The 26998-nt window shown below is 51.2% G+C and overlaps 6 protein-coding genes across 6 annotated transcripts; 4 read left to right on the top strand and 2 right to left on the bottom strand.

Moving 5' to 3' along the window:
* Positions 1-3: 3 nt before the first annotated feature.
* TrAtP1_000648 (uncharacterized protein) lies at positions 4-2962 on the bottom strand. The gene is made up of 6 exons (XM_014090663.2): positions 2789-2962; positions 2604-2721; positions 2378-2545; positions 1774-2321; positions 1555-1697; positions 4-1497 (listed from the first exon to the last, which is right to left on the bottom strand). The coding sequence occupies exons 1-6, from the start codon at positions 2809-2811 to the stop codon at positions 299-301; spliced, it is 2199 nt and encodes a 732-aa protein (XP_013946138.1). The 5' UTR covers positions 2812-2962; the 3' UTR covers positions 4-298.
* A 462-nt stretch (positions 2963-3424) lies between these two features.
* Positions 3425-5242, top strand: TrAtP1_000647 (uncharacterized protein; the record flags this gene model as incomplete). The annotated part of the gene is made up of 1 exon (XM_014090606.2): positions 3425-5242. One exon carries the CDS (start codon positions 3425-3427, stop codon positions 5240-5242), a length of 1818 nt encoding a protein of 605 aa, XP_013946081.2.
* Positions 5243-7645: 2403 nt separating this feature from the next.
* On the top strand, positions 7646-8906 carry TrAtP1_000646 (uncharacterized protein; the record flags this gene model as incomplete). Its single annotated transcript, XM_066110671.1, has 2 exons — positions 7646-8042; positions 8125-8906. 2 exons carry the CDS (start codon positions 7646-7648, stop codon positions 8904-8906), a joined length of 1179 nt encoding a protein of 392 aa, XP_065966744.1.
* A 1671-nt stretch (positions 8907-10577) lies between these two features.
* TrAtP1_000645 (uncharacterized protein) lies at positions 10578-11969 on the top strand (the record flags this gene model as incomplete). Its single annotated transcript, XM_014090612.1, has 3 exons — positions 10578-10789; positions 10894-11687; positions 11749-11969. 3 exons carry the CDS (start codon positions 10578-10580, stop codon positions 11967-11969), a joined length of 1227 nt encoding a protein of 408 aa, XP_013946087.1.
* A 1198-nt stretch (positions 11970-13167) lies between these two features.
* On the bottom strand, positions 13168-15570 carry TrAtP1_000644 (uncharacterized protein; the record flags this gene model as incomplete). Its single annotated transcript, XM_066110670.1, has 1 exon — positions 13168-15570. The coding sequence occupies one exon, from the start codon at positions 15568-15570 to the stop codon at positions 13168-13170; it is 2403 nt and encodes an 800-aa protein (XP_065966743.1).
* Positions 15571-21739: 6169 nt separating this feature from the next.
* TrAtP1_000643 (uncharacterized protein) lies at positions 21740-26900 on the top strand. The gene is made up of 3 exons (XM_066110669.1): positions 21740-23881; positions 24161-24647; positions 24702-26900. Exons 1-3 carry the CDS (start codon positions 22664-22666, stop codon positions 26102-26104), a joined length of 3108 nt encoding a protein of 1035 aa, XP_065966742.1. The 5' UTR covers positions 21740-22663; the 3' UTR covers positions 26105-26900.
* Positions 26901-26998: the final 98 nt, after the last annotated feature.

The following is a 26998-nucleotide window of genomic DNA, read 5'->3' as shown; positions in this document are numbered from 1 at the left end:
TGAAAAAAAAAAATTGCGTATATGATTATTGAGTGAAAGACAACCGTCTACTTTCTCTAAAGTATATTCTTGGCATGCAGAAAGTGATAGTTTGCTCACCCAATCAAAGACAGTCTATGATTACACTTGCTCCAGCTTGATGATTCATGATTCCCAGTCAAATGCAGCCATGATGAATTTCGTTGAATACAGGACAAAAGGTCAATTTGTCGAAAATCAGTCGCTCATATCCCCATATTCAACGTAAAAAAAAAAAAAAAAAAAAGTACCTCGTGTACCTCGTGCTGCATCTTGTAACTTACTTCTCCTTTGGACTTTGCATCGGCTCCATTCCAAAGATATCGCCAGATCCCAGTGGATCTCTTTCGCTTGATTCTGGCACTCCCTCTCCAAATAAGAAGGCATTCTTTTCGCGGCTCGCGTTATTCATGCGCTTCTTCTGTTGGATTGTCGGTGATTTGCTTGCTGTAGGGGTTTGTGGTGCTCCGGACTCGTCGGGCTCCAGCATCCACGAGAATGAAGATTGTGCTATGGTCGATCTAGTAGGTATTGAGACAAGTGGTTGAACGTTGGGACGGATTTCGCTCAATACAGTGTCTGACTTTGTCTCATGTTTTGTAGTGCTTGTTGATGCTGAAAGCGAGTCGCTATTTTTGGAAGATTTCTTTGGCTCGCGCAAAATCGATGGCGCTTTTGCTAAATTTGGTGTGGACACATTGGTAGTAGACGATCTCGGAGACAGGGGCTGGTTCTCTTTTTCGGCTGAGGAGGTTTTCTTGACTTTGCTCTCTTCTTTCTTTTCAGGGACGGCTTGAGGCTCTTCATTAACAGCTGGGTCCATGGCCGGGATGGATAGAGAGGCGTCCTGTAGGTATATTTGCACAAATTGCACTTTGGCCGCGGCAACTTCTATCAGATCCAAACTTCTGGCCTTGTCTTCAAGATTAGACAAAGACAGAGCCTTGAGACTAAGGACCGTCTCGTCGAGAAGGCTTGCTAGTTGTTGATTTCGCTTCTCCATGGCAGCCAAAGCCTTGGCTGCGACGTCATCGGCTAAGGAGCCTCTTTGATACGGCGAAGACAACCCTTCATTAAGGCCTTGCATATTTCGCTTGATTTCACCTACGGCATCCCGTACTGCTCGGTTAATCCCTAGCTTTTCGCTCTTCTCCATCATCCCCTGGAAGATGTTTTCTACCCCACCCTGCTGCTGGAGAAACCGTGGCGAGCGAATTGGTGACCTCACCCCAAAGCCTTTTCGGCGGATGGAATCAAATCCGGCAAACGGTGAGCCGGTGGGCTCAGGGATTTCAGGACTCTTTGAAACTTTGGGAAGCTTCCCTGAATACTTTTTAATCAAGGTTGCTCCCCCGAGAGTATTCATGTGATCGCGGAGATAGAGTGCATCGTCGACAAACGTATGAGGTCCATGTTGTTGATCAGGGGGTGGATACTTAAGAAGCAGTTGCAAACAAACAGAGTAGTCAGATTCTAATACTAAATTCAAATGTTAGACCGTCAAAAGAGATGTTAAGAAGGAAGCAGGGAACCCACATTGCCAACGCACACGCAGCAGCATAGAGCAGCAAATCAGGTCTACTAGATCTAAGGAGGGATCGACAGCAAGAATTGTGTCCCAAAGTACAAGGAATTGATTAAACGGAAATTCTCTGCTGAAGAGAAGACGAATCCAGCGACTTTTTATTGAGTTAGTTTCCATGAATATGAGGGAAAAGATAAGCGCTCAGGTAGAGCCTGGATTGTAACACTTACATTAAAAATATCTGAGGAAGTATCTCGACGCTTGTTAGGTGCGCTGCTAACTCAGGGTCAACCTGTTGTAAGCAGACCTCGTGAATAAATTTGCTACGCTCGACAATAGCAGAGCTTTGCTCAGGAAACCGAGGTTGGAATGGACCATCAGCTGATTGGGCCGGGGTTGGCACATCTTTGACTTCGTAAAAGGATTGAGCGTGCTCCATTAACTGAGAGAATAAGATGAACGCATCGTGCTCAACGAAAGAAGAGTCAATGGTTTCGAGCATTAACTCGTCGATGTCATTCTCGTCATCACTGCCAGATACCGATGCGCGATCCAGGGCATCTTGTTCGACAACATGCAGAATTGGGGCCAAGAGCTCGTGCATGCCCTGACGATAGCCGCCTCTATCCGGGTTTACTTTGCAGTAGACGAAAAGAATATCCAAGATCATGCGCTGCATATAATCTTCATGATAGGTTGCTTCATCCGGAAGTCTCTGTACGTCTTGCAGAATTTCTGCCCTGATAGTTTCATCCTCGCGAACGGTATTCCAGGGCGACTTGGCTGAATTAGCGGTTGATAACTCAACGTTTAAGCATGGAGCTTTCTGTTTACCTTGGGGTCATCGGCCAAAGGATCAATGGTAAGCTCAGCCAGACTTTCAGGATGCTTTATGAACCTGAGGAAGTGATCACGATCTTCACTATACAGCTCTCGCTTCTCGCGAAGCAACTGAGACCAGCTCAACTCAGTGGCATCTCCATCTCGGGATAAAAGAAAGACCTTTGCGTATTGCGTCAACATCATGCCAACATTTCAGAAAACTGACAACAAAACTCACCTTCCAGCAGACAGAGCGGTTGCCCGACAGGCAAGGACTCGAAGGGCCGTTATGGCGCACTGCATTCCGCAAGTCTTCGACGCTGCTGCAGTGCGTTTGAGTTGCCTGCCATCTTGCCCTTCAAAATGAAGCAGCCGTCAGCGTTTCAGCGCTCAACTCTCATATGAGTAAGACTCGCTACTCACTGCGTCTCTGCAAGTGACTTCATCCTGGGTGAAGGTTTCTGACGGGCTGAGCTAAGCGACCAATCTTATCGTCATGTTACACTCAGTTCCAGCTCTAATATGAGTCTATCGCCGCATTGGGAACGCCGAATTAGTGATGATTACAGCGAGGCCGACAGTCGTGGATAACTCACTCATCCGGTTGAGAGTGCGAAGATAGAGTCGAGGGTGGGCTGGAAAGCCCCGCATCACCACGCGGATTGACGTGTACCGGTACATGCATGTTCAGCAGCTTCGCATCGCTGTAGGCGGATGGCTAGCGCTAGATCCCCGGCTCGGCACTGGGATGCCGCATCCCTCATGGCACCTGCAGCAGCGAGGCTAGGTGTTTTGTGCATATGTTCCAGTACTCGGGTCTTCGGGCTTGAGGCACTGTCCACCGTGTCCACCGTGTCCACCGCCTACTACTGTAGGTCCAAGTTCCATCCGTGCCGTATTCTCCATGCTTCACAAGACATCATTGCTTACGTACTTCTATATAAACTCTCGCGCATTTCTGCAGGGTCAACGAGAAGCAAGTCTTCTGCCGTTGTGGTATCCCTGTTCTTCATCTCTTCTCGCCAATAGCCAGTAGCATGCATCTTGAAATTCTCCAACATGTCGGCTGATTTGTTTGCCGAGTTTGCCAACAGCAATCCGCCACCTCCACCACAACAACAGCCACCCATTTCGGGTGTCCAGGGGAATCCGCCTGCGGCCAAGAACCACTTCGGCTTCGGCTTCAACGACTTTACAGCGGCAGCACCCTCGCCAATTGAGAGTTGGCCTTCCATCCCGTCTCAGCCAAGCGGAGCTGGCAGCTGGACAACGCCTCCAGCCTTGTCACAAACGACGCCAACTCCACATGCGCTGAACGATGCTGATGACGATGGCTGGGGAGATTTTGAGACTGCGGAGCCTCCCCTGGCGGCATCTACGATAAACAAGCCTTTTGACTCGTTTGGGGGCGCGTTTGGGGAGTTTTCCGCACCCCCAAAAGGGCCTGATGTGAGAAACAGACTGGTCCGAGCCCCTACCATCGACATCATGACCAATACTTTGGTTGACTTCCAAGCAAAGCCTGAGCCGGATCCCAAGCCAAAGCCCAGCGAAGACTATTCTTCATGGAATATGACGCAAGGCAATTCAAGATTCTCCATGCAGTCGGCACCAAAAGACCCCAACGTGCTCTTCGATGTGGACGATTTTGAGCTTCAGGTACCTGAGGCTGATGAGGACGAAGATGACTTTGGAGACTTTGAAACGGTGCCATCAGCGCCACAGCAAATGCAGCCCAAACTCAATTCTGTTGCTTCTCCGCCATCATCTTCTGCCAATCCTTCAGCGTTGCTAGATCTGCTCTCTCTCGATGACCCCCCGGAGCAACAGCCGATTAAGCAAGTCACTAAGAAGCAGCCTCCTCCTCAGCTCCTGGGGGCACTGAGCTTTGGGTCTGTCCCATCAACGGTTCCAAATCCACCAAGATCGCCATCATTCCAAGAGCGAAATCCTTTCCCAGATCTTGAAGTCAAGACAAATGTGACTGCCACTGCAGTGACCAAGAAGAAAAACGAGGCGCCCAAATCAGCAACGCCAGTTACTGCTTGGCCGCCGGCCAGCCATGGGAAAAAACCATCAATCGCTAAGAATTTTGATGACGACTGGGATGCCTGGGACGACACCACCAGTAAGACGAATAATGAAAAAGATGTAATCGCCAAGTCTAACCAGGCAGAGAACTGGGATTGGGATGCTGGTGATGACGCCGAATCTTCTGCTATGAAAGGAAGCGACAATGACCCTCCCCCAACCAATGTGCCGCCCCCATCGGTCATTCTGTCCGCCTTTCCCAACCTCTTTAGTTCAGCGAGCGTCTTCTTCAAACCAATTTCTGGCCACAATGCCTCCATAAAGCAGCAGGTTCTGTCCAACCCCAAAGCAATACACTTCCTCCAGGGATATATCCTCCTGGCTACCACCGCTGCTCGAATCATCGCTGGTCGCAAACACAGGTGGCACCGAGACAAGATCCTGGCCAAAAGCATGTCCATATCGGCTGCTGGCAGCAAGGGCATGAAGCTCGCGGGCATAGACAAGACTCAGTCAGCACGAGAAGACAGAGAGGCAGCGGACGTGGTTGCTGTATGGCGTGAACATGTAGGGCGCCTTCGATCTGCCGTTGCAGCGGCTAATACCGAGGGCAAACTCAACCTCAAAGTCCCTGAGCTCAGCGACAACATGCTAGTCCAGACAGCCAAGATGGTGCCAACAGGGCCTAAGCCGTGTATTATATGCGGCTTGAAGAGGGAAGAGAGAGTGTCCAAGGTTGACTATAACATTGAAGACAGCTTTGGTGAATGGTGGGTAGAGCACTGGGGCCACAGGGCCTGCAAGAACTTTTGGGTAGAACATGAGCAGAAATTACGGCAGCGTTGATACGAGCGATTAGGTCAAACTAAGATAATCTAGATTTTGGACATGTAGTTTTATATATGTATACTGCATGTAGTGGATTCATGATTTGTGCTCACTAAAGCACAGCCTCCAGTGGGCTAGAAGAGACGGACAAGACAACATCAATTGTAATTTGAAATCTAGAAAGTTCATGGTGCCTACTACAGGAGTTATGAGTACTCCAGATGGATTACCCTAAGCTAAGCTTTGCGGACTACAGATTCGCTGCCTTTATTGATCATTGTCACATGGTGATGTGAGGGGAACGGGGGGCTAAAGAAACAAATGCAGTGCAACATAGCGCTGTTCATTTGGAATCAGACAGACAGTCAGTCACACCAGTCGATACATGTATTCTATAAGTAACATGATATCTTCATATACAAAGTACCCATTGATGGGACCAGCCACCCCAACTTCCACTACACCCGTGGCTGCACTAGGGCTCTGGGCATGGTCATCGTCAATCATGTTCACGTTCCTTCTCGATAGTAGGCGTGATGGTGATACGGAGGGTGGCCCCTAACGAAGTGTTTGGTGTAGCTTCTGCATATGTTACTGGTCGCTCACAAAGCTTCCACTATTCAGCCGGCTCAAAGGTGCCGTAGCTGATGGATTTCGACGCTGATTGACCCGAATGGCTGCACAAAGAAAAGGAGAGAGTGCCTGTTTGAGCAACTCCGTAGTCAGCTGCATGAACTTGACTTTATAAGGCAAGGAGTTTGTTAAATGGAGGTTTGAGGACAAACCTCATCGGTGGGCGGATGCTGGCTTCCTTTCGCTTCTGAAGTCCACATCTAAAATGATGGAATCCTTCCATTCGCATTTATATAGGGTTCGGTGATTTGCATAGGCACGTCGATGAAACTCGTCTTTGCTCATGAGTTACCCTTTATGCTGATAAATACGACATTCGAATACTGATGCTTCGCCTTTGCTCCAGCCAAGGAATTGCTAGTATTCTCGGTGTGGCTACATTACAGTCACAATCTGTGCTACCCACTGAACTTAATCCAAAAACCTTGATATCATCCATTACCACGCTGATACGTCCCGAGTCAAATAAGAGTTAATACGTATCCAAGAGTTTCTGTAGAAAGCTCTTCTAGGCATATGCCAGGATCGCTGGCATTTCCGCTTCAGGTAAGCATAGCTGGAGCAGCTCGCTGAGAAAAATTGGATCGCGTGGTTGCGATACCGAAAAAGCACCCTGACGTACCTCCCGAGCGGCATGCAGGTCGGCAGATTCCCAGGTACCGAGCAGGTAGTGTCAAGTACTTCCTCTTACAGACACTGTAACCTAGGCACAGATCCACAGCGCTGTAGATTGAAGCTGAAGCCCGCAGGTGGCGCGCGTCCAAGGTTGGTAATACCAGAGCAGGCGAGAGGGGAGCTCGCACAAGTACCTCGTCTGCGAAAATGCTGCGCATCGGTACGTGGATGCCGCCGGAGAGCGTGGCCGTTCCTGGCCTGTCGCCGCCCTGCAGTCTCCGATTTTTTTTGCTTTTTTCGCTCTTCCCATCGACCCTTTGCTGCTTTGAGCTTTAGCAGGTCCAACCGCTGCAGCGCGCTGGGCATTCGGGTGGCCACAGCAGTGACAGCTGCAGCTCCAGCGCTCTGCCTGCCCCAGTGCGCAGCGTTTTCTCCCCCTCTCAGAGCTTCTTCTCCTTCTCTCTTCTCTCACAAACCCGCTTTCTCATCTCTTCACCTCTTCCCGCCTCTACCTTTTCCCTTCACACTCTTCGCCTCTCTCCAAACTTTTCTCTCTCTCTCTCGACCTCCAACTTCCGGATCTTCTTGCGCACCACCTGCCCCTCGAGTTCGGTCGCTGTCGCGCTTTTCGCTGCTCCGTCCGCCCACTCGCCTCTCGACCCCGCCAAATCCCTGCCAGCACCACACACAAAAAAAAGAGTCTGGCGACGCATTCGACCTTTCGCCTGCCTCCTACCATCGGCTCTCGTCCTCGTAGTCTTGTCAACATTCGCGTAGCTTCTAGCTTCTCGGATACTACATGGTAAGCTCACCACCTCCCTGGTAGCCCTGTTTCATGATGGACCATGGTCACATTTCAAATCCGGCGTGGATACGGTCCGGCGTTCTGCTTTTTATCAGACAGGCGACGGCGTCAGACAGCGGCTTCGTTTCGTCACCAGCCGCCTCTACCGTGCGCGCGTCCTGATGCGCGACCTGCGTTGAGACACGGACAGCTGTCTCTCCATCTGGAAACTGTCTTACAAGAGGGACTAAAGCTGACGTATCTAACAGATAGCTCAGGACGGCTTCTGATTTTCCTTCCTTGATACCAAACCTTCCGTCGCATCCACCTCACCTTCCACAATCTCTTCTTCACCCCTCACCCCTCACCCTACCACTTAACAAACAACCATGTCTTCTCAAGATCTGCTTTCGCCCAATGGCGGCGATATCGTCGACTCTCTGGATCAGCTGAAAATGGACGAACGACTCGGCCCCGACGGGGAACTTGCCCCTAAGACGGACGAGGAATATGCTCAGGCTCAACTGACCTTGCGCGCCATTGTTTCCTCCAAGGAAGCGGGTGTCATTATTGGAAAGGGTGGCAAGAACGTTGCTGACCTGCGTGACGAGACTGGTGTGAAAGCTGGCGTCAGCAAGGTTGTTCAAGGTGTTCATGATCGAGTCCTCACCATCACTGGTGGCTGTGATGCCATCTCTCGAGCTTATGCCATCGTTGCTCGCGCTCTCCTCGAAGGTGCGCCCGCCGTCGGAATGGGTGGCATCGTCCAGGGCAACGGCACTCATCGTACGTGGTTTTTTTCATGTTGTCCTCTGCTCTGCATTATGTGAAAAGATTTCCCAACTAACAAGATGATAACGAAATACAGCCATCAAACTTCTCATCTCCCACAACCAAATGGGCACCATTATCGGTCGACAGGGTCTCAAGATCAAGCATATCCAAGATACCTCTGGCGTCCGCATGGTTGCGCAAAAGGAAATGCTACCACAGTCAACTGAGCGCGTTGTTGAAGTGCAGGGCACCCCCGAAGGTATCCAGCGAGCCATTTGGGAGATTTCCAAGTGCCTGGTCGACGATTGGCAGCGGGGCACCGGCACCGTGCTCTACAACCCTGTCGTCCGAACTCAGACCTCCGGCTCTGGAAGTATGAGCGGCACCGGCTATGGAAATGGCGGTGGCCGAGGCGACTACGGAAGCCCTCGCGTGATGCGCACCGGAAATGGAGCTGATTTTAGCAACGGAGGCTCAAGACCGTTTAGCCGTCGCTCGGATTCCGACGCTGCCACTCGTGGTCCTCCTACCCACGACGAGAATGGAGAGGAAATCCAGACTCAAAACATTAGCATCCCCGCCGACATGGTTGGATGCATCATTGGCCGTGGCGGCAGCAAGATTAGTGACATTCGCAAGACTTCTGGAGCTCGCATCTCCATTGCCAAGGTAAGCCTCACCCAACGACGTCAGTCTTGGTACTGTTCTAGACCCGTCTCTAACCAACCGCACGATAGGCCCCCCCACGACGAAACCGGCGAGCGCATGTTTACCATCATGGGCACCGCCAAGGCCAACGAGTCTGCGCTCTTCTTACTCTATGAGAACCTAGAGGCTGAGAAGATGCGTCGCAGTCAGATGCAAGATCAAGAGTAAAAGCAAAGACTCTCTAATGATAAGCACACTGGCTGTTGCTTCATGTTTCTCGTACCACTTGTGAATGAGCTGTAATTAAGCCGGATTTGGCGGATTTGGGGGCGTCCAGATCTAGTTTGCCGCAAGGCTCCTCTTTCCCCCGCTGGAACTGGGACAGGTTTTTTGATGATTGTGGTTCATCACCAAAAGCATTCAACGCAGCCATCGTCCTGTTTTTATTTTGATTTTCTGCCCCTCTTCGTTTCCGTTTCAATTTCCTCTTTATTCTTCTTTTTCTCTCTCTTTACCTCAAGTTATGCTTTCTCACGTGTTATTTGTATCCCAACTACCTCACCTTCAGAACGATTTTATCCTTACTGCGTGGGTTGATTCTCGCGCCGATAATGATGCCACTACGCTTTTGCTACAGTGGTTCAGCTTCACCCGAAGATGATGACTACATGAGCAGGGCTCATTTGATGTCTGCAATACGACACGATACAGTTTCATCGGATTTTGTTATTATTTCTATCACTCGACTCGCCAACCGTTTTGCTCCCCTTTATCGGACATGGAAATCGTGGCCGCTCCTGGCCTGCATCACTTGACATCAACTCTGATCCCACTCTTCCTCCTGGGACTAATGGAATAACGACAAAGAGATACCCGAGTTGAAGTTGCAGACTGTATATGACGTGCTACTTGCATGTACCGTGTCATATCAACCTCGACCTCGCTTCTCGGCGGCCGCTTTGTCACGATCATTCACTTCTCAACTCTTGTCCCGCGATCCCTTTTACCATCTTTACTCCACGAAAAGAAGACTATTACACTCACAAAATTACCAAAATCCTCTTACTTTAACAATCGATGCACGACAACGGAAATGTAAACACGACTTAAACCCCATATATCACCTCCCACCAACGCCTCCTCCTCGTTACTGGTGTCTCTGGCGGCGGATGATGACTCTCTTTTCTCCTTTCTCTTTTTTTTCCAAGCAGGAATCAGGCAATACCCTGTAGCATGCACCTTTTGTGCATGCTATGCGCATGAAACGGATCTGGGATTGGGGATGTCTAGATAATAGTGCATCTAGTCAGTCGTTGTGCAAGAGACTGAAATATATTTGGACGCAAGCTGGTTTTGAACTGTGACTCGGTGCACTCTGCCCTGACCTGTATGCTAAACGTACTGTGCTGAACAGGCGATGTATCAAGAATAAATAACATTGAAAGCTAGGTGCACAAGTACTCCGTGCCTCTATTTCCAGTCCCATCCAGGCCTACAAACCCGTCATCGAGATTTAGCGATGCGCCTCGTACGGCGGCTTAGCCCAAATCGGAAAGTTCTTGCCCGGTAAGCGGCAGGCGCACCCCACCAGTCTCAGGGTCCTTCCCCAGACGTCACAGCGCGGCAAGGTTGAGATGATGCCAACTTGTCACTTTCAAATTCCATCGAAACTCTCGCTTTCGGGGAATCACGCGCATATATTGGGCACGGCCTGACCATTCGCTCCTTTTTTCTCTTTTATACGTCGTTTCCCCTCTATCCCACTCTTTCTATCCCCCTTTGCTCCAATATATGCCATTCCAGACGTTGATTCCAGCCTTCACGCCCGCAAATAAGTTTTCTATTTGCGACAGCGCATATTGACGACGCGCTCGACTCTCTCTCTCCCGCCTGCATCCAATGGCGCGCACAAAGCAAACGGCCGTCAAACGCGAATCGTCGTCTGAATTCTTCAATAAGCAGTCGGCGACATGGGAAGATAGCAATGGAAAACAGGTCAAGGCCACGAATGGGCACGCGGTGGCTGCAACGGCGGTGGCGCAAGAGTCTGCAAAGGGCGAGGCGGGTATCGTTCAGCTTGTGATTGCTGTTTCTGGCATCTACGCTTCCTTGTATGTTTTTTTTCCCCCGCGATCTATCTTTCCGATTTGATTTTGCGACGTCCTTTTTCTTTTTTCTCTCTGATCGTTTTTGACTAATTGGTTTTCTGGAATAGCTTGACTTGGGCATATCTCCAAGAAAAATTGACCACAAGGACTTACGGCCCGGCCAGCGCACCAGAGGTCTGGCGCTTCCCCGTCTTCCTCAACACCATCCAGTCGCTCTTCGCCGCGGCCGTTGGCTTCGTCTACCTCTTGGTTTCGACTCCGAAAGGCGCCCCCGTGCCGTCGATTTTCCCCTCGCGTCGCATCCTCGGGCCCCTCATGCTCGTCGCCATCACAAACAGCCTGGCCAGCCCCTTTGGCTACGCCAGTCTCGCGCACATTGACTACATCACGTTCCTGCTGGCCAAGAGCTGCAAGCTGCTGCCCGTCATGTTCCTCCACATCACAATCTTCCGGAAGCGCTACCCGATTTACAAGTACACCGTCGTGGCCGCCGTCACTGCTGGCGTGGCCGTCTTCACGCTCCACTCTGATCGCAAGGCCAAGAAGTCGAAGCTGTCGGAGGAGGCGAATCTGCCCTGGGGACTGCTGCTGCTGAGCATCAACCTCCTGTTTGATGGCCTCACCAACAGCACTCAGGATTACATCTTCCAGACTTTCCGCCCCTTTAGCGGGCCGCAGATGATGTGCGCCAACAACATCATGAGCACCGCCGTGACGTCCCTGTACCTCGTTGCCAGCCCTGCGCTCGTCTCCCTTGGAATTGGCGAGTGGCTCGGCATGGACGTCGCCGGCAGCGCTGGCGAGATGAACGCCGCCATTGACTTCATGACAAAGTACCCTGCTGTGTGGAAGGACGTGTTGGGCTTTGCAGCTTGCGGTGCCCTGGGCCAGGTCTTTATCTGTAAGTTTTCTTCTCAGTGTTTTTTTAAGACACGTGCAATAATGCTAATCAGACTACACAGTCTACACCCTTTCTACATTCTCATCCGTCTTGCTCGTCACCGTGACCGTGACCCGCAAGATGTTCACCATGATTCTCTCAGTCGTCGCCTTTGGCCACCGCCTCACGCAGATGCAGTTGCTCGGAGTCGGCCTCGTCTTTGGCGGCATCGGTGTCGAGGCTGCCATTGCCAGGAAGGAGAAAATTGCAAAGGAAGCTGCCAAGGCGGGGAAATCTTCATAAAGGGGGGGGTGATGATAGAATCTGATTTTTTTTGACGCTTTTTAAAAGTACATACATGTATATATACACGCAATAAGGGGGCGCCGTTCAGTGGTAGGGACCAAGTATATAAAACAGATAGGTAGCTCATCACGTTTGGATCATGTTGTTTGTCAAGTTGCATGGCGTTTTATTGGAATTAAATAGAGCAGCTCCAGTCTTGTATGCTGCATTTGATACAAAGAAAAAACAAATGGACCAAAGGATATTTTAAAAAGGAAGAAAATTAAAGTATTAAGGGTATATAGATATGTTGATTTAAAATTGTGTTTGCATTTTTTTCTTTCTTGTGTAATTTCTACCCATGCTTCCCTTCTCCCCGTTGCCTCTCAACCGTGGTATCTTTCTTTCCCTTCTCATCTCTTCATTCGGGGTTGTGGCTCCTATGACCTGTCCCATTTGTCTCGCTGAAGACCTGCTTCCCGACTTGCCTAACCCGCCTTCTGGAGTTTGTCCCTCCTCCTTGAACTTCCCTATTTGTATACCGAAAATAATAGATTCCGAGAGCTGTAAGTAGTACCAAACAAAAGAACCAAGAAATTAATTTCCTCCACAGTACCCAGGTTTTTGATGTTATCCAAACAACCAAGCCTTTAAAAAAAAAAAAAAAAAGATGCGCAAAACGAGCGAGCATATAAACACAGGAAAAAAACAAATTTGATAAGTACACGGAAGGAAAAAGTAAAGGCAAAAAAAGCCATGTATGGTTATATGTGCAAGGTGATAGATGATTTTTTTTTCCCTTTCCTTCTCCTGTCCTTGGTGGTTTTTTATTTCAGCCAGAAACGCCAGGAAGCGGATCTCTCAAATTGTACACCCGTTTTGAGCTTTTAACTCTGCCATTGGCAAAGGAAGATGAGAGTAAAGAGATCAACTCATTGGCAAGGGTTTAGCTTGGCCATGAAGCGCATACCAGCGAAAACGCTTGTGAATGCTTCTGTTCTCGTACGAGAGAGTAATCAATAGTTCTGTAACACACGATTGAACGCCTGTAAATGCCATGGGAAAATTATCTCGACAGCGAGAGAGGGGAGCTAAAAGTGAGATTCAAAGTCAATATCATGCCTCTGATAGCTTTGATAAAAGATGCCAATCTTCGCTATTTTCTCTCCAAGACAGTTTATTTCGTTTCGAAATAAACAAGTATGGCGCCGACCCATTACAAAATGTCATCAATGGAGCGGATAATGGGTGCTTCGCCTTTTGTGGCTGGGCTTCGCGGGTCAGCCATCTGGGTCGGCCTGCCGAATGCGAAAAGCGAATCTCGGTTAAAGGTCGTCCGCCTTGGAGAGAATAGGTTTTCAGTAAGCTCTGATCGCTCGATAAATCTCATTCCAGCGATAGATGTCAACTCTCGTACTGGATTGCTAGTCATTTCTTCATCTCTTGGAGACGACATTTCGACATCCTCGTCTGGAAAAATGGCCGAAAAGTGAACGGCTTTTTCACTGGAAGTCTGAAGCGGAAGAGAAGATGAATAGCCACGAACGCCCAGAGTTGAGTAAGATGCGGCTGGCTTCAGTCTCGGTAAGCCCAAGCTTGACTTCATTCTTCCCTGAGCTGACTTTGGCCGCAGGGGAGGGGCCTGAAGCCTGAAAGGAGAAGGAGACGGCGGCGGCATAAGATCTAGCCTTGACTGTCGAGGGCTGGGCTCCGGTTCTATGATTGTAGGTTCCATCTGCTTAGCCTTCTTCTGTTCCGGTTCCATCTGCTCAGTCTCGGACCGCTCAAAGCTGTAGCTGTCCCTCCACGAGAATGTGAGTGGTGCCGAAGCAGGCCCGGGCGAAACAGTCTGGAGCTCATCCGAGTGTCCTGGGAGGAGGCTTGGGCGAGCTTTATGATCACTTCCCTGCCTATTTCTGCCGTTCTCAGCCGGTAGAGGTGCAGTGTGCGGCTCTTTGGAGGCGATTTCGATTGCGTCTGCGGAAAGAGTCAATCTATGTTTTGACGGGCTTCGTCCGTTTCGAGGTCGATAGGGACCAGAGCCTGGTGAAGTGCGCCTCATGGAGAGATCCTTTTGGAAATCTTGTAGTGAATACATGAGCTTCATGTTTGGGCTGATCCAACGGCTCTTGGCTTGCGCAGCGTGATACGCATCGTTGACGGTATACTTGGGATTCTGGTACATGCCATAGGCGATAATAAGACTAGCCGACCGACTAGCCCCCTGTTGGCAATGGATAAGCACCTTCTTTCCTTCCTTTGTGCGTTTTTCAATCGTCTCACAGAGGTGCATGAGATCAGGCGCGATATCGGTGTTGTGATCCCACGGCATATGAATGTACTCCGGGGCGTTGTGAGTGCTTGCCTTGGGTGTCGTTGGCGTGTCCATTGAGCTGTCCTCGGAAAGTTGGAACTCGCAAGCGGTGGAGAAGCTGGTGTTTGACCCAGCTGTGTCTGGGATAGGGCTTAGATTAGACGACAATCCTTTGCCTCGAGAAGAGGGACCGTGCAAAGAAGGTTTGGCCTGCGTTTGTCTAGCCTCGAAAGGATTCCGAACTTCGTGTGCGACATTGATGACCACGTCAAACCGGGAAGCTTCTTCGGCTGTAGGTTCTAGATATAAGAAGACATTGTCGCCGTAAATGGCGATTGGCCCATCGGGATATCCTGGCGTTTTCTGGTCTTCATTGTTCTCGATCTCACGGTTGGGGTCATCAAACTCGTTTCGAGACGCAAGCTGTGTCTTGATCGGGGTGTCTTCTTCCATAATGGCAGCATCGAAGGTCAAATTCATGCTAGATTTCATGGGTCGCAAGAATTCTGACAGCCCCGACTCGTTGCGCTCAAGGACCTTGGGGAAAGTCATTCCACCGGGTGGCCCAAAGGTGGATGTTTTCAAAGAGGACGATTGGATAGAGGGCGATGACGTTGAGTGCTTCAGGGCGCGGCGTTGATGGATTGGCGGCACGCTGGGCGACCCTGGCACTTCCAGCGACGTCTTGTTGATTAAATCGGAAGCATTGGTCTTGAGGCTGAGGAGGCTAGGCTTCCTCTTCATGGCAGGGATTGCCGGTTTGATAAAAGAGGGCGAACAAGGTTCTGAAACCATTTTGGATGTAGCGTTTGCTGCGGTCGGTGGCTGAATTGATAGACCCTTCATATTCCTTGGCTTCCTTGGCGCTGGAGATGTCATGGGGCGCTCGAACGAGCTCGCCTCGGAAATGCTAAGCAGTGAAACCGGATTTGATGGGCCACTGAAGCTTGCAGAGTGAAAGTTGCCGAGGGGAATCAGATTAAGCGGGGAGTCTGGCGATGATGATGGCGATGGATCTGAAAGAGGTGAGGAGTCTGTGGTAGAAAGCGTTGTGGTGGGAGACGAATCGTCGGATTCCGAAGTCTGCGTCGAGGTGCTGTCGCGGTGCTTGTGGCTCTGGTCTGGGCCAAGACAGGCTTGGAGACTGGATTGTCGAGTAGAAGTCTTGGGCGCCACGTCCAGAAACTTGGAACCGACTACTGTGAAGGTTTCCCGGTCCGCCATTGCCTCGGCTTCAAGATCGAAGACGGACATGAACGTCGGTATCTGATCTTCGTATACCTGGCGCGCCGCAGCCGAGGGCATGATTTCGAACAAACTGTGCTGTGATATTTCCGAGCCTTGAGGATGTCTCTCGCAAAACCAAACAAATCGCCGCCTTTCTTTCTGGTAAAATGCGTGCGCTGCTGTTTGCTGTTATCGACGAATGCGAGAGGTGGATTATTAGGAGAAACGATGCGATTCGCTCAAATTATGATTTGAAAAAGAAATGAACTAGAACAGAACAGGACAGAACAAAGATGGACAAGAGAACGGATGTTGAACAGGAGGTTCGAAAGAACGAATTGGCGAACAGTAATTAAATGCAAGAAGGTAATCAATGGACAGCACAGCTGAATCCGGAGGGAGGGCAGTTGGCGGGTACAAAACACGACCAAGTGGTCGCAAGTATTGGCCCAGGTGGCGTTCGTATCAAGGATTGCGCAGACAGCTGACGAGGCGAGAGGCGGTTGCAGCGCTGCTTGTGCGGGCCAGAGCAGACAGAACGGGGAAAAGAGAGAAGAAGAAGACAGAGGCGAAGAAGAAGCCGCGGCGGATCGTCGACAGCCAGGACAATGAGGCGTGATCCGGGAAGGGAGATGGAAGGAATGGTACCAAAAAATGGAGGTGAAACAAGAACGGCGCCTAATTAAGCGGACGGCCACATGCAGGATAGCCGCTGGAGCAGACAGAAAGAAGAAGGAGAAGGAAGCGAGAAAACGAGAATCAAGGCAGCGCCGAGGGTGCAGATGCCGGATCCTGCGCGAGGGCGAAAGAAAAGGGAGCTTGGCTGCTGGTGCTGGATGTTGCAAAGGAAAAGAAGAAACAAATACAGTACAGGAAGGACAGAGCAAGAATTGGATGGAGCTGGCGTGACGGTGTTTGAGAGGCTCGACAGCGACAAACGGCGGCTGGGGGCAAGGACGGGCTACCTGGAAGGGGGGCCCGCTGCAGGCGAAGCAGCGCTACCAAGTGCTAAGTGCGCCTGCGATGGACGCTAGACGGCCCCAGGTCACGGTGACCTTGTCCGGCGTCCAGGGCAGGGTTCCCGGGCAGCTCAGCCACCACGGCAACGAGGTGAGACCCAAGTAGAGGCTACCTGCTTGACACCAGATGCCATTGCAGCGAGTGCCTGTAGCATTGAAGCAACCTATTCCTGCTCGCAGGGTCCTGATTAATTACCGATTGGCGATGACCTGCTGGTTTTTTCTCTGGCGTCAACCAGCTCTCACTCTCACGCCGCACCCGCCGGCCAGTGCTAAAAGTAGAAATGCGCGCCACGCCACGCCTTTTGCTCTTGTTCTCCGCCATCCGCAATTGCGCAAATCCCCACGCAGCAGCCGCCCGCCTCCCCTCCGGCGTGAAATTTCGCGGTCCCAGCAGAGCGACAGAGCTCGAGCGCATGCCAGCAGCGCTGCCGTGTGGCTCCAGCCAGTCACAGAGCCGCACGCAGGCCCAGCGGGCAGGGGCAGCAGGGCAAGAAAAAAAAAAAGAGCCCCCCCACCTCCTCGTTTCGAAGTGGTTGAGCGGAGAACAGGGATTCAGTCGATGCGTGCGAAACAGCGCCTAGGCTAAATATAGCCCTGCCCAGCCGACCAGGCGCCAAGGCCCGGCCAATCAGATGCCGCGGTCCAGATTGTCGTGCAGGACGACTGCTTAAATTTAGCCCTCGGTGGGTCCCGTCGTGTCCGTCCGCAGCCAGAAAATTTCGAGAGATTACTGGTAGGGACCTATTAGAGGCGCCATGCCTGCTGCACAGTGTCTTGTTCGCGCTCAGTTGTTGTTGTTGGTGCATGCAGCAGCTCCTGCAGCTATTAGCATTTGCAGCCTCTTTCTGTTTCTTTCGATTGCTTTCTCTGCCGTCCTTGTCCATCCGTCTGTCCTGCTTTTGCTGACAACTACAGTACAAGTTTCGTTTCTTATGCCTTATATGCAAGTACACCAGTCTCCAGGCAGCTGCTTCGATGCTGGACACGGTGACTCCGTATGGCAAACGGCTGCGGGCACGGAGCACCAATAGTTTCAGCAGGTGCAACAACCAAGGTGGCAAGAGCATCATGTCATGAGTCCCGACCGTCTCGTACGGACCATGACCTCATCTCGTCGCTATCGACAAACGCGAAACTCTGACCGTCGAGACATGGATCAAGGGTGGCGGCATCTGAGTGCAGCATCCGGCTGTGATAAGCCAGCTGCAAGCATACCAAGCATACAAAGTATACAAATATGCTCAGATTAGGTACTGTGGCATGCATCCAAGTCTAAAATATGTCTCGCCTTGGCAGGTGTGAGATCTCTCTCCCCTCACGAAAGCGGAGTTTAATACGGCCCTCCAGCCTGTATCACTCCGTATTCCGTGGGCACAGATTAGTCGTTGCTCTGTGTCATGATGATTGATGCACTTCTTTTTTTACTTCTTCTCTCCTTCTTCTCCTTTGTTTTCTCACTCAGCGTCCAGACGAAGCCAGTCCAAGACTAGCAGCCCGCGCTGACGGGACTATACAGCCTATAAATAGATGTACAATCGGTATCCAGCGGCATGTCGCCAGCTGCGTCGGTCGGATTTGAGTCAGTATCCATTACATATCAGACATTGACTGGATCTCACATGATCAGTGGCTCGGCGCCACAGGAGAAATCCATCGCCTGCTGGAGACTGTCTTGACTGTCTCTATATCGCATCACTGCCTCCAATAGGCAGCGGATTCGGGTGTGCCTTGCTTGTAGTATCAGCAAACTGTGGAGAATGCACATGCTAGCAGGGTCCAATGTGCTCGTGTCCAGAGAGGATCTGATCCCACATCCGTACCTTTACCAACAATACAGGCACCTACTACCTTGTTCAGGCAAACATGGCATCCATTGTCCAACCCAAAAACTACTAAAGAAATGCTGCTGCCCTCCAATACTACTCTGGGCATTTACTTGTACGGGTTATTTATTGACAATGAGAGGTAGCCTATTCATAGCGATACATGGAGAGCAGCGGAACAGGGCTGGTCAAGGACTGGCGCGCACAAAAGGGCTCATCGCAATTTCACCGTGTCGATCTCTGCACGCCAAATTAGTGTTTCTGGCAATTTGCCGATTGAGGGTGGTTGTACAGGAACCTGCACATACAGTGCTGCCATTGTCTAGTACTGTCGTCTTATACCACACCTTTGGGGCCATGTGGTGCAATCGACACTATCTATGCAAGTCCCCGCAGGTACTGTCTCGATACCCTTACAACCATCCTAATTTCATTTCCGATGAAATCTAATATACACGTGGGAAAGGGAACTCTGAGACGCATACACGGAGTAGAATGCGGCCAATTCAAGGGTGCAATTAAGCTACCGAGGCTACTAGTAGTCGCGGGAACTCTTTAATTACCCAATATGAAGGGGAGAAACATTCCCCAGGCGAATGGCCGACGACATGAAACCATGCCCCGACAGTCAATGAGGATCCAGAAGTAAAAAATTCCGCGTGGCTAGCTCCCAGAGTCTTGGTTAGAAAGTGAGTAAAGGACAGAAACACATGGCTTCAAACACAAAGACGTCGATCGTATGAGCAAATCCAAAGGAGTTGCGATGTTTGAGGAGTGTAACAAAGGACATGCCCCAAAGCGGGCCAGACATGAGACTCGACATGAAGCTTTTGAAACGGGAAGGGGTTGGAGGGGCTGCCGTCTTGCTGTAACCGATGGCTAAAAACCTTTTCCGGGGATATACAATATCAGGGTAAGGATAGCAACAGCTTGGACGATGATTCAAGGAAAAAAGGGAAAAAAGAGCGAGGTGGTGAAAGTGTGTAGAGCTCTTTGAACGACTAAAAGCTAATAGCTCAAGAGGACGCATAACGTACTGACGTCTAACCACCCTACAAGCACGAAAACTCCAATATACTACAATGCACAGAGACGCTAAAACGCTGTCAAGCATCGCTTAGCTAGTACACAATGCCATGAAACGGAGCCATACTCTATATTTCCGAGGCTATCATGAAAATTTTCATCCATCACCGAGCATCTCCAACTTCTACCTCCGTTACGCTCCAACGTCTCATCGGGCTATCTGGCAAGTCTCTTAGGAGGATTTCAAGCAAAAACACACAAAACACGAAAGCAACCGGCCATGGCAATAATTAACTAAAGCGTGACGCCATGTGCGTTCGGTTAAAGTCTCCGCAAGGGGCCCCAATATCGTGTTTGATAAGAACCTTACCCCTGAAGGCAACCTGAAATGGCTAAGAACTCTACCTAGTCAGGACCCGATTCGTCCCCATTCTTGCCCCGTGCCATAGTGTACTGCGATTGGGTAAAACATATAGAATGGCTTGAGTGCTTTTCAAGTGGCAGTACAAAGTGTTAACTATTCAGATGCGAAAACTGCTTCTGCTGCATCTATAGAGATCTCTCTGACTTAACAAACCTCACTATGGATTAAACAGACCCCAATAACGCTCCGCTTCTGGGCTACAAATATCCACGGCTGACCTACAATGCCGTTGCCCCATGGCAAAAAGGCTGAGAAGCCAAACTGGATGGCACATTCGCGATTCCAGCTAGAAGGATTACTCCGTTCGCGTCACAGATAAGGTAGAGAGCGCACAGGCGATCGGATCGGTCCAGGCTCGCATCGAAAAGAAGCAACTCTGCGCTGCAACCTGGCCTTTCCCTGCAAAGAATTTCCATTTTAGCCTGTTGCGGCGAGCAACAGACAAGCTAGAAGCCCTTTGGATGGGTTCTCAGATTCGATAATCTCGTCTGCAACCGCCTCTCCTCCCAATCTGGGATATACGTACGGTTATCTCGGCGCTTTGCAGTTAGTAGCAGCATCGCCGATTTAGCATTACTTGGAGGTAAAAACATCTGCCCCGTGAATGTAAATGAAAGACGGACGAGAATAGTTTAGCCTGACCGAGGACCCTCGCAACGCCTGATTCAGAAACGGGCTGGTCTGGCTCTTCATATGCCAGGCCTCCAGGGTCAAGCTGTCAATTTCATAACGATACTACTTTTGTATGCGGCACTACTTGCTTTTCTGGAAGTGAAACCCAGTGCAATCTGCCCAATGGAGAAGAGTCATATCCGCATGCCCGTATCTCTGGTTTTGACGTTGCCGATAAGATGAGGCTATTTGCCAACACATGGAGCTTGGAGCTGTTAGCTTGGACGTTGGAATTTCAATATCCCAAAGAGGGGCTAGCGCTCTTCTCACTTGGGAACAGCAGTCCACCGCAATAAAACGACCCCATGCAGTTTTGCTGCGAGGTTTGAGCGGCCGCCAAATGATTGTAGTTCTAATGGCATATAGAAATGTATGATGAGTGAATTAGCTGAGCTTTGGGAGTCGCAGGTGGAGGGACAGAAGTGCAGAGAAGCACAGAGAAGGGAAAGCCAACACATGGATGCCGTATAAGACACGGGCCTGACTAAAGCATAGCTGCCTCGAGAGGAGAAGCATTTGGGCAAACCCGCGCAAGATTAGGCTCTCACAAGCGCCGTTTACGAGGCAGCCGAGTGCCTCACATCTAATATAACTAACATCAGTAAGCGAGTTTGAGCCTTGTTAGGTACCAAGGCTTTGATGTAGGCAAGTTGATGTTGGTTAGGTAGATACTCGGCATCAATACTGTATGATTTGCGTGCTGTATGCACATACAGTAGCATCAACAGGCTGATCTGCCTCCCTAGGGCCAACGCGGCACGACGGAGCGCTAACTTGGGCCATGCCATCCAATATGATCCCGGCCGGCGATTGATTCGCGAACCGCCCGTCATCCCGAACGCAAGCTCTTTGCCTGCCTCGCGCCTGGAGAGCGTTTAAGCCGTTGCAGGCGCCTACTGTAGGCCTAAAGGGTGGGTGGATGGGGAAGCAAATCTCACTCAGTGGCATGTTCCCATGATCACCGCCGTGGAACCAGATTTGCTGCGTCGGCAGACCCCATCCGCGTGCATATTGCCGGCCTTCTCGACGTCGTCTAAGAGGTTGGGGATACTCATGGATACTCATCAAGCCAGCACAGCGAGACCTGCCCCACGGCCCTAGCAACGCAGCCGAATCATTCAGCTCCCTTGACATGCATGGCAGGCTCCGTAGACACTGCAAGTACTGTAGAGGATGGAGAAGGGCGGCGGGAATCGCCTCCACCGCGAAGGCTTCCATTGCATCATGTCGCGTTTGCCCGGACCCAGAGCCTTTGGCTAGACCCGGATCCTCCAACGGCCGTTTGCCTGGGGCCAGCGTCTCGCTCGCAGCATCGACTACGCAGGAGTGATATCAAATCCGACTTCGTGTTGTTTGTATCTCGCTCGCCCTGCATCCGCACAACAGGCCATCCGCCCTCCTCCAATGTCCAGCGCAGGGGACCGCCGATGCTTGTCTAGCCTGGTTTATGCTGCATGCTGTTCAACGTCCAGGGCCGCTGCCCCCCCCCTCGCGTTCCCCTCCCTTCAGGCGTTGCGCGCTGCTCACCGTGATTCCAACTCCAGTCTCCTGCTTGCATTTCGCTCAGCCAAGAAAAAGCTCGACTCGCAGCTGGTCTTCCGGCCTTCTCCTTACTTCATACCTTCATACCCTCCTTCCAACACCCAGCTGGGGCTTTTGCGCTGTTGGCGGATGAGTCTTGCCGTATATCCCTTCCGAACAGCCACTCTTACGCTCTGCCTCGTCTACAGGGCGCTTGCTCAGCTCGCTTCTTTTTTTTTTTTGCTTTCTTTCCTGTCTCGCTATTGAGACGGACCCCTGCCCAGCTGCCATGCTATGAAAGCAAGGGGCGTCTAGGTATTGCAAGTGTGCAAATTCGAACCGTCCTCGGCAAGCAGCGCCCCCCAAAAGATATTGATCCCCAAATTTTCGAGCAATTCCCGCGTGCAGTGCAGCCAGGCGCTGGGACAGAAGTCGAAGCGTGTCCGATAGATCGGGCAGATCCCACGCCCGAGACTTGAAACTTTCGAAATCTATCTGGCGCAGATAGACTTGCCCTTGTCTCGGCTTTCTTTTCTTTTTTTCTACTTGTTTTTTTTTTTTTTAGGCTTGCGCTGTGGCTGATGAGAGAGACGCCATCTCCCGCTGTCGCATGTACGAGTACACGCTGCTAGGACCACCCGTCGCTGCACTGCCCAGTACCGGTACAGCTGCCCGGCGCGAACATGACAGAGACTGCTAGTTTCACTACGGCTCGCTACGGCCAGGCGGCTTCCACTGCCGCCAGCCTCCCAGGCAAATCACTCGCAGGTTCATCCGCAGCGAGCATCACCGGCCCCTCGTCCAACCTGCACTCGCACCGCCAGAGCCACAATTCCTCCAAGCTGCCGTCCTTCCGCTTCGCCGACATCAAGAGCGGATCGGCCGCCTCGTCGCATTCGCAGCCCCTGCCGCCCGTCGCGAAATCGTCGCTGGGCCTCTCCTCTCGACAGCTCGCGCCCCCTGTGGCCTCGAGCGTCTCAGCCGCCTCGCAGTCAGACGTCGCCCCCAGAGACAGGCTCAAGACGCGATCGGACCCGGTTTCGACAAAGATCTTGGCCTCGTCTGCAGCTGCGCGCAATCGCCAGGCGCCGCCCGCGTCCGAAAAGCTAGCATCGCCGCCGCGTCCGAACCTGCGCCCTCGAGCATCGTACCAAACCACCATCAAGCCACCGGCCGTCGAGCAGATCCGCAGAGTCAGGCGCCCCTTGTCGTATCCCGATTCCCTGGCCAGCGAGGCTTCGCAGTCTGCAAAAACAACCACCGGCGTCGCGCGCTCATCCTCCCTGAGGCAGTCCACTCGCCGGCTGCCAGCGTCATCTCGCAGCTCCAACGCCAACGGCGCAGTGACGCCCGAGGGTCCGCGCACTTCACTCAGCGCACGCTACCCAACCATCGACGAGGCCATCTCTCCCACCACGCGACCATCGGATCCCAAACCGACCACCAGGGAGCGAACGCAAACGCAGCGGGATCTGCCAGCCTCCAAACCGCTGCCCTCCGCGGGTCTTTCAGATGAAAATCAAGACCAGTCGCAGCAGCGTCCACCTGTTTCTTATAAGCCCCTGGTAAACAACGCCACTGCCGGACAGCCAACGCCCTCGATCGCTTCTCGGTTACCGCCCACTCGGGGCATCCGATCGTCGGGCTCTCGCAAGAGCTCCACCGACGACGACATGAGTTACAGCTCTCGTGGCTACGATGCGGAAGACCGATACATCGACTCAACCGACGACCACACCCTTCGCGCCTCGGACGGCGATTTCTTCGAACAACGGAGCCCCCCGGGTTCTAGGCACGGTGCCAACGGCGGCGATGATACGGGCGATGTCTTTCTTAAAATTGCTTCTGAAGAGGCAGCTCGAAGTTCAGAAACTAACACCGCCAACGATAGACCTATTACGGTAAGTAAAAGGAGAAAAAGAAAGAAAAGCAAAAGAAAAACAGCTCTTGAGGATTTTTTTTTTACTATTCTACGATACCCAAGTGAAAATGTGTTTGATTTAGTGATGCATCGCCTTTTCTTACTGTCATCTCATTTATGCTATTTCCTTTGATATGACTATAGTTGTTAGAACTCAGGATATAAGCCCGTTGTTACCCGCTCTCACAACACGAAATATGCATCATATGCATCATCTTTTTTATACACGGCTCAGATTCTAACAGACGTTTTTCTACAGTACAAAATTAGCCGTACCTCTAGTCAGCGCCCACTTTCACATGCCGCTACCTCTTATTACCCCATTTCCCCGCCTTCCGTGAGCCGCAGGCTCTCTGATCAACAGGATCGGGAACGTCGTCGATCTGTCAGATACGAAGATGAATTAACAAGCGAAGTGGCACGGAGCAGCGCTTATCGCAGCAGCCAGCTGAGAGACAAGGCCACGTCCTCTCGTCCCTCTGAAGACAGCTCCTCTAGAGCCAGCAGTTCGGGCCTTCGTCCTTCGCTCATGACACCCCGGTCTGCGGGTTATCAAGATCAGGCTGCGGAGAACTCGTTTTATAATAGAAGAAAGTCTTCTGTTGTTGATTCAGCTTCCTCCAGCTCGGCACGCTCACCGACACATAAAGCCACTGTGCTTGTTCAAAGCCACACCAAGGCCTATAACCCATCACCTTTAAACCGGTCTTTTGAGATGCAGGATGAGGATGATGAGCCTGATGCTGGTAATTTTGCTGACGGAACCGAGTCAACCACGTCGACTAACGCACCGTCTACAGTCTGGGACGAGCTGGACGATCTGAAATCGCGAATCCATCGTCTCGAATTGACTGGAAAGCTACCACCTACCTCTGCAGCCGCGCTGATCAAATCTTCAGAAGACAGGCCACCAACAGCTACAACGACGGTCACTACCATGTCGGTCTCTCCCAGAAAATCGGCAGCCGGCCAACAGACAGATGCCGGCAGCTCTACTTCGTCGCATGGACGAGAGGCGCACTCGAACTTGCATTCAGCACTCGGTAAAATCAAGACAATTCTCAGTCCAGACGTGTACCGCGCGCTTGAAACAGCTGCGAACGATGCTCTTGCCTTATCCTCCATGATGGGTACGCCTGGTCAGCCTGGCCCCATATCAGGCTCTGTCAGCGTAGTCAGCGGCGGCGGCGGACCTGCAATTACAGATCGTCAGCTTCGCCGCAGGACGGACAGCGTCTGTCGTAGCCTGACAGAACTCTGCATCGCCCTCGGCGAAGACTCGGCAAGGCCTACAGTGACTGTTCCGCAGGTGGTAACTACACAGCTGAGCTCAACCCGGAGCCCCAGTTCGCACCCGGAGCCCCCAAAGACTCCAACCATGATGAACAGCAAGACCTATTCGGTTTCTCGTCGCTCCAGCGTCGTGCCTGAACAAGCTACGCAAATCATCAGCAGCCCGAGAGCTACATCTAAATATGAAGAGCGACGAAGCATGATGTTGAACGGGAACCCTCTGACTAGTCCTCGGGCCTCTGCGTCTACTCCTGCGACTCCTCACGATGCAATGTCGGCTGCTCGTCGAGCCTCCCTTGTCATATCGCGCGCCCGTCGAGCGGTGACAGAGGAGGCGGAAGACGGCAGGAAATCGACTGCTCTCTTGCGGAGTCGACGACTAGCGGGTGATGAATCTGATGAGGGCGGTCGAAGAACCTCATTTCTCGTCCGTAACCGTCGAGGTACTGTCGGTGAGGAAGATGAAGGGGCTAGATTCAGAGCTCCATCCCGCGCCATCACCGAGGTGAATGGGACTCGAGGAAGCACCAGAGAATATCCCTATGTTTCCGATGCTCCAACCCTGCTGCCCGAGGTCAACACTCCACAGGCTCCATCAGCCCTTAGCCGACGACGATTATTGACTTCCGGCCTGCAACCATCTCGTCTAACTGTTCCGTCTACTTCCGCCACGCCTACAACCAGGAGATTCTTGGAGAGATCGCTGCCTGAAGGCGTCGAGACTGGCCCTGAGAGGCCTAGTGAAAACCGTCTCTCACGGCATCTATCCGTTCAACATGGCTCATCTAACCATACCTCCACCTACCAGTCCTTGCAGAATCGAACCAGCAGTCTGCAAATCCGTCGGACGAATCGGGATAACTTGGCTATCCCGGCCTCCTCGACAACCGCCTCCAACGGCTTGAGATGACCGTCAACGACAACAAACCAACATGTTTAGATTTCATGATCTGTACCATACATAATCCATCTGCGAGCGTTTTCTCTTTCTGTCATTTCTTTGACCTCTCATTAACCCTTTCACTATGTCCAAGTCTAATACTGTTGTCATATTTTGACACACTCTCACACACTCCCTCTCTCTGTCATACTGTCTCTCATTATTCTCCTTTGTTCAATCATCAAACATTACATGCCGCTTATTTCCTTTCGAGAACCACTGGCTTGACGACCTAACGACGGACGGCCTGCTTCGACTTCCTTCACGGAGCCAACTTCTCTTTGTTCTTCATTTCATTCTTGTTCAATTTTTTTTTTTTTTTTTTTGGTTTTTTATATCATTCATAAAGCGTGTATTATCTGGTTCTGCTTGCGAGCATTTAAAAAGCATTTTTTTCTGAGAGGGTTGGTGCTTTGTGGCCTAGACCACATCCTTTTCTGTTCTTGTTTCTTTTGGAGGCGAAGAGAGGAGTTTTGATTGTTTGATTATTTTAGAAGAGTTTAACTTGTTTCTTTTTCTTAAGGGAGTGGATTTGGTTGTAAGGCAGGCCGTGAAGTCATATTGGGACAGGGGGGGACAGGGCGTAGAGATACGATACCTCTTTTTATTTATTTCTTGTGGATTCTTGTGATTGGTGTTTCTTTTTTCTCTAAGGGAGCGAAACAAAAGATAGCATCGATGCGCGTGTGCAAATTTTTTATAATAACAACTACCTTTTTTTCTTGACCTTGAGTGGATGGATGGATGATTGTCTCTTTGATTTGTGCTGGTAGTGTGAGGAAATGTGGCGTATGGTTTTCTCGTGGTTGGCTTTTAGGCAGGCGCAGCCAGTTGAGCCTGCTGAGTCACGCCGATTCTATGACT

Source organism: Trichoderma atroviride, chromosome 1 (genome assembly GCF_020647795.1).
Source record: "Trichoderma atroviride chromosome 1, complete sequence".
Taxonomy (NCBI): domain Eukaryota; kingdom Fungi; phylum Ascomycota; class Sordariomycetes; order Hypocreales; family Hypocreaceae; genus Trichoderma; species Trichoderma atroviride.
The sequence above is the reverse complement of the archived record's forward strand: the minus strand, read 5'-3'. Positions and strand labels throughout refer to the sequence as shown.